At 32.1% G+C, this 6,082-nt stretch overlaps 2 protein-coding genes across 2 annotated transcripts; both read left to right on the top strand.

The window, feature by feature from the left end:
- Positions 1 to 1,715: 1,715 nt before the first annotated feature.
- Positions 1,716 to 2,369, top strand: LOAG_11825 (hypothetical protein; the record flags this gene model as incomplete). Its single annotated transcript, XM_003147342.1, has 3 exons — positions 1,716 to 1,841; positions 1,976 to 2,101; positions 2,223 to 2,369. The coding sequence occupies 3 exons, from the start codon at positions 1,716 to 1,718 to the stop codon at positions 2,367 to 2,369; spliced, it is 399 nt and encodes a 132-aa protein (XP_003147390.1).
- Positions 2,370 to 3,409: 1,040 nt separating this feature from the next.
- On the top strand, positions 3,410 to 4,247 carry LOAG_11826 (troponin I; the record flags this gene model as incomplete). The annotated part of the gene is made up of 4 exons (XM_020448427.1): positions 3,410 to 3,528; positions 3,675 to 3,716; positions 3,927 to 4,020; positions 4,092 to 4,247. The coding sequence occupies 4 exons, from the start codon at positions 3,410 to 3,412 to the stop codon at positions 4,245 to 4,247; spliced, it is 411 nt and encodes a 136-aa protein (XP_020301429.1).
- Positions 4,248 to 6,082: the final 1,835 nt, after the last annotated feature.

Below are 6,082 nucleotides of genomic sequence, written 5' to 3' on the forward strand. Positions count from 1 at the left end.
TTTTAAAATTTCTACATTTTCGTAGTATATATACTTGCAACTTTTCTTCAGTCCTAAACTTATGAAATATACGCAAATCACTGATAAAATGTTTTCTACCCGAAGTTTTTTGTGATCACACAGCTAATATCATCATATTCAACCCAATACAGCTTTGTTCAATCATTCGCCTTTAATTAAGCATTGCATTACTGAATGAAATGGGAAAACGAATCAAAATGACCTCAAAATGACAAGAGATGTCAGATTTGATTTATAGATAACCCTAAAATATCTAATATAAGCTGTCCTTGCCATGAACGGTTCTATAAATGTGGATAAGTGGATAAAGAAGACTGATATAATGCGCATTATGAATGACCGCTTTGCAATTGACCATCCCTTCTCAGCTTATAATTAACGAACCTAAATCTAATTCCAAAAACTATGAAGAGTGATGTAAAGAAGAAAGTCTGCGAATTTCAGGAATGCGTCTCAATTACTGAGCAACATATATTTGAAATGTTCATTCAGGGTAGGATTTTATATTTCACTCAAGTTATTGTATGAAATTTATTACAGTGACAGAAATATGAAAATTTTGAAAAATTCCAGAATTAATCCCAAAATTTACATTTTTAAAAAATCGAAAGAAGGAAGAGAAAAGAAATGAGACACATTCACATTAGCATTGAATTGAAATTAAAAATCTCAGCATTAATAATTTTTATTTCTTTCAATCGGAAAACTTATTGCTTACAATCCTAATAACAAGAAGGATAGTAATGTTCCGTACTAAATTATAATCTTTCGAATAGTCACAATGTATTAACTATTAGAATAATGAAAAGTTTGGTGAGTTCTACAAATTTCTTGCCTGATCGTTTTCGAATGAAATTATTGTATAATGTAACAGATATTTTAAAACTGGTAATAAATATTACTCCGTTGGGGTTAAAGATATGGCTTATTGCAAACAAATGTTATTGAAAACTTCGAAATTTTTAAAGTGGTTAGCTAATAATCAAGCAATTACAAAAGATAACCGGATTTACCTACGACCGGAAACCGGGATGATAAGTTTAATTATTCTGAATTTATATCATCACAATGTAAAGAATTTAATGTTACTCACACATGTCACCCTATCACAGATTTTCCTTTCGCGGGAGTTATTTAATCTACGGATAGCATTGCTTCAATTTCTCGAATCGGCACTAACAAATCACCATCATAAGTTTTTAATTTTTGATTTGGTGATCATTTTGTGATGAAATTCCTTCGAGCAGTTTTTATTTCACTTCGATAAGCAACTTATCAAGCAACTAAAACGACTAGCGATGATGCAAACACGATGTTCTAACTTGCATTCCTATCTTATTTTATCTTTCGCTATTACAAAATTTCAAGATAGGTACAAAAGCGTCGAAGACATTACCATTGGTTTTGATTGCTCTGCAAACATTTCTAGAGAAGACCAGTTCTTTTTGAAGTTGCTCATCAAATCTCAAGTATTAGCTCAATCAGTTAGCATCTTCCATTAGCAACATTGCTGTGCTATTTCTTCTTATCCCATTCACGAAATTTCAAAGTTTTCTAACTAAGCTTCAAATTTTCAATATCTTTCAACTTCAATATGCTTCCAAACCTGAATTTTTGTTTTCAAGAATCCAAATTTGGATGAAGTATGGGATCAAATTCATGTTGTTCAATAACTAAATTCTTTTAGTACGAAGATGGAAGAAGGAATGAGACGATGGAATTCGGAAGTAGAGAAGGAGACAAAATTGGAAATTTGTCCCGAAATGGTGAAAAACACTCGTTACGGTGGCGCACAGGGTGAAGATGATGACACGGAAGCTGTAAACAACAATTTGCAAATTTACAATTCAATAGTCCCTCTTAATTAATTATATCATTTATCTATTTGATTGGTAATGAAACTCATTAGTGATTTCTTTTGGAAGGCCAGTGAAGTAATGCTACCAAATTTTAGGTAAAGAAAGCAGCAGAAGAGAGAGCACGTAAGAAAGCAGAAGTAAGGAAACGTCTAGAAGAGGCTAACCGTGCCAAGAAAGTCAAAAAAGGTTTCCTCACTCCGGAAAGGAAAAAGAAACTTCGGGTAATCTTTTGTAATATCAAAACTTGAGGTTGAAATCTTTCTCGAATTTTAAAGGATATTTACTGAAGAATTGAAGGGAATTTTTTCTTAATAGATGAGAAAGATTGATTGTATACTGCAGAAATTACTGATGATGAAAGCGGCGGAAGATCTGAAGCAGCAACAGATGCTCAAAGAGCAGGAAAGACAACGTGTCTTACAGGAACGCATCTTGCCTTTACCGGATCTGGATAACATTCCTGATGGTTTGATATTTGACACTCTGTAGTGGAATTAATAACAGCATTTTTCGCTTAAGGATTCACATGCAAATGCATGCATCCAAAATCGTGATATACACATCACCGCGTACGGACAAAAGGACATCCTAAGATGATCCATAAATCCTGAACAAACTGCATTGCATTGTTTGAATTCCGGACATTAGCAAACAAATGAAAAGAAATATTAAATGGTTGGAATTGAAATTTAAATCATAAAATTTATTGAAAGCATGTTTTTCAAGTGCGAAACTTGAAAAAAGCAACAACTTTTAGTTGTGAAATATTTGAGAAAACAGTAACAATAAACAAAGTGAAAGATGTGCTTTTGGTTAATTAGTAGGTGTGTTATTGAAATTAATTTTGTGTTGGCACTAGGGATTTCTAAACATGCTGCAAACATAGTTCCCAATATGTTTTCAGAAAAATACTTAACGAAAATGCCATCTTATAAAAAACATAAACTGTTAGATAATCTAAAACAATCACACATGAGCGAACGCGGAAGAACAGCACATACTGGATACCATTGTCATTTAAGTAGATGATATAAGGTGACACTTTTCTCAACAGTATACAGTAAACGATAATGAGTGCTGTTACTTTGAAAAAGAAATAAAATGAGGAATTCTGTCATTGAAATACGATTAATTTATTGTAATAACTGCAGAAAAGATGACCAAATACGACTCTGTCCTGACTTTCACTGATATCTTTCTGTTGTGATCACTTCCACTTCTCCGTTTACTCCCATTTTGGTTATAGTCTTTTATGTATTTTATTTTGTTTGCATATTGATTAGTCAAAATAACAATTAGTGTGACAAGCATATGGCGTTACTTTTAATATATTCGATCAATAGGATGATCCCAAAGGGTTACTATTTGCAGAGGTGAACTAGCAATCGTTCTCCAAGATCACTAAGTAAATCTACGCATATTGAAGATCTAGCAAGCTCCAATCATCGAATGATAACATTTTAGTTTTCTTGGAATATCGGGAATGATATTTAATTTGTTCAGAAGAACTGGAAGAAATTGCGAAGAGGATGGCTGAAAGGCTGTTGCAACTGGAAAATGAACACTATGATATTAATTATGCTGTACGTCAGAAAGATTTCGAAATCAATGAATTAACTATTTCAGTTAACGATCTAAGGGGCAAATTGTGAGTTATTATGTTTTTTTTCCAAATGAATTTTTCTAAATTAAATTAAATTCGAAATTGTTCGTTTAAAATTGGTTTGCACGCATATTTATCGTTAGAAGGCTTGTAAATTATTTTCATGTTTCACAAATAATTCCTATTTGCAGTGTAAAACCAACTCTTAAGAAGGTATCCAAGACGGACACAAGGTTGGCATTATCATTTTTCATACTGTTTTATTATTTCAGCAAAGACATCCAACACATTGCTTCTAAATCAATCAGATTTACATGAAGAAAATGAAGCAGGAACTAGAATTAGTTCAGTAATTTTGACCTATTTTAAAGTGGTTTTGCAAGTAAATCATATCCGTACAAATAATGAAAGATCAATTTATTTAACGAATTGGAAAGTTTTAGGTTCAGTAAGCTGAAGAAGAAAGATCAGAAGAATTTTATCGATTTCCGCACCAACTTGAAAAATGTTGAAAATAATAAATTCACTCTAAAAGAGGTTTGTTTCTTTGAAATTTCTAAGCTTTACATCTCATGGAAATGAAAGAATGTGGGAAAATGTTCGTATAGCCTTATCCTACTGATTCTTTATCATTCAATCTTCTCGGTGTTTTGAGACCCAAACATGTCTCATGCAATCACATTTTTGAATTCATTAAAAATGAAGTACAACTTGGATATGATCAGATTATTCAGTGCATGAAGTTGGAGGTATCGGAGAAATAATTTAATAAATCTTTGCTTCAAAGACTGCGATAAAAATTTGTGGGGAATTGAATTGAAATATTTAAACTACGAAGTATTTTACAACTTCCAAATCTTTAGTTGATAGAATAAGCTTCTATTAGCAATAGCTAATAAAGATAACATTGTTTGATTCTGAAGTACACTGCTACTTCTCATTTAAATTAGGTTTTATCATTTTTTCTTTTTCAAATAATGGATATATATTTCACAAAATTGTTTGTCATCTCTTTGCGCACAAGAATATCTTTGAAAGTAAACGGGTATTTTTGTGTTGGCATTATATTTCGGTGCAAAAATAATTTCACTGTTTTTACTTTGCAACGGAGAGTGTAAAAATTTCAAACCGTGTGTACTTCTCCATTGGTCATTGACTGGTCATTATTGAGTCCATCGAAACTATCTAGTGGCATATATGCAAAACATATAATAGGAGCATTTTCGAGATATCTTTGTTTGCCACTTTATCTAGAAGACGAAAGGTAGCAGCTAATCATCGGATGGTCGCCCTGTTTACTTTTTCGATTGGTGTGGTTGGATTAATTTCATCCATAACTACCTCAATAATTTAAATGAAAGTGTAATTTTTACAGGAGAGGAAAGAATCCACTTTTGGTTGGAAGAAGTGAAAATCTATACTTCGCCCCTGACACTATTATTCTTTATGGTTGATGTGACTAAGTGATATGGAGTTGCTTAAAACGATTTCAAAACAAACCTCATGATAAAAAAACAATTTAAAATTGCAGAAAGCAATAAGTATACTCAGCAAACATATCAGCAGTGAAGAACTTCCCCTTCTAGTAGATCAGACTTGTCGATTTTAAGATGATTCAGTGTAAGGTTCTAATACTATTAACTATCCACTGAAATTCCGAAATTAAGCGCATAGGCGGAAACATTGAAGTGGAAATTTCAGTGCTGCTTACCAACACCATCGAAATGCAAGAAAAGTTTCCCTCATTCAGCGAATATGAACACATATAAATGCGAACATGAACACATATGAATACCAGTGTGAAGCTGCACAGTTGTTCGATATACAAGAAAAATTTCTCAGGTCAGATGCGCAAAACGTATAGTTCCACTGAATCTGAATATTAGACCGTTCTAGGCCGATAATTTTTGCCTCTAGCTAACTGTTAGGAAACAAATACTAATTAACGACAATAAAAAGCTTGTCAAATGCTGTCAAAGAAATTCATGTCAGCTACAGGACAAGTAAACTTCACTTATTTCATGAAAAGCTCAATATCGATCAGAGCAACGGACCATGCTAAGTAACATTTACAATATGGATGGGTACTGGTTGATCTTCTTACAAGTTTATGCAACTTCCAGATACATCGCCAGTTCTGCTGGTCAGCTTCAAAGTATTTCCAGTTTAATATACTTCTATTTCATCATATTATAACCATCCTCCATTGTTGCTACAAGTATGAACTACTCTTTAACAAAAATCCAGCAAATGCTTAGCATTTTCAGTTAATACGTTTCAGTTGGACTGATTTTCTTCTCTTTAATGGATTAAAATTGAAAAGGATGAAAAAAACTATATTGTTCATTATTCAGAGATACCTACTATTTATATAAATGACAGTATAAACGATGATGATTTGAGTAAATTATATGAAAACATGCATAAAGAATATAAACTAAATAAATGTTATGCTAACATAGAGTTATCTGCTCGTACTAAATCAAAAAAATAAGAGACCGAAGTACTACATATAACAAAGAATTAGAGGTTGGTAAAAGTCAATAAAAAGCAATACACTCAATCGATAGCAAAAAAAAAAAAAAAAAAAAAGAATATT

Source organism: Loa loa (assembly GCF_000183805.2).
Source record: "Loa loa unplaced genomic scaffold supercont3.121, whole genome shotgun sequence".
Lineage (NCBI taxonomy): Eukaryota > Metazoa > Nematoda > Chromadorea > Rhabditida > Onchocercidae > Loa > Loa loa.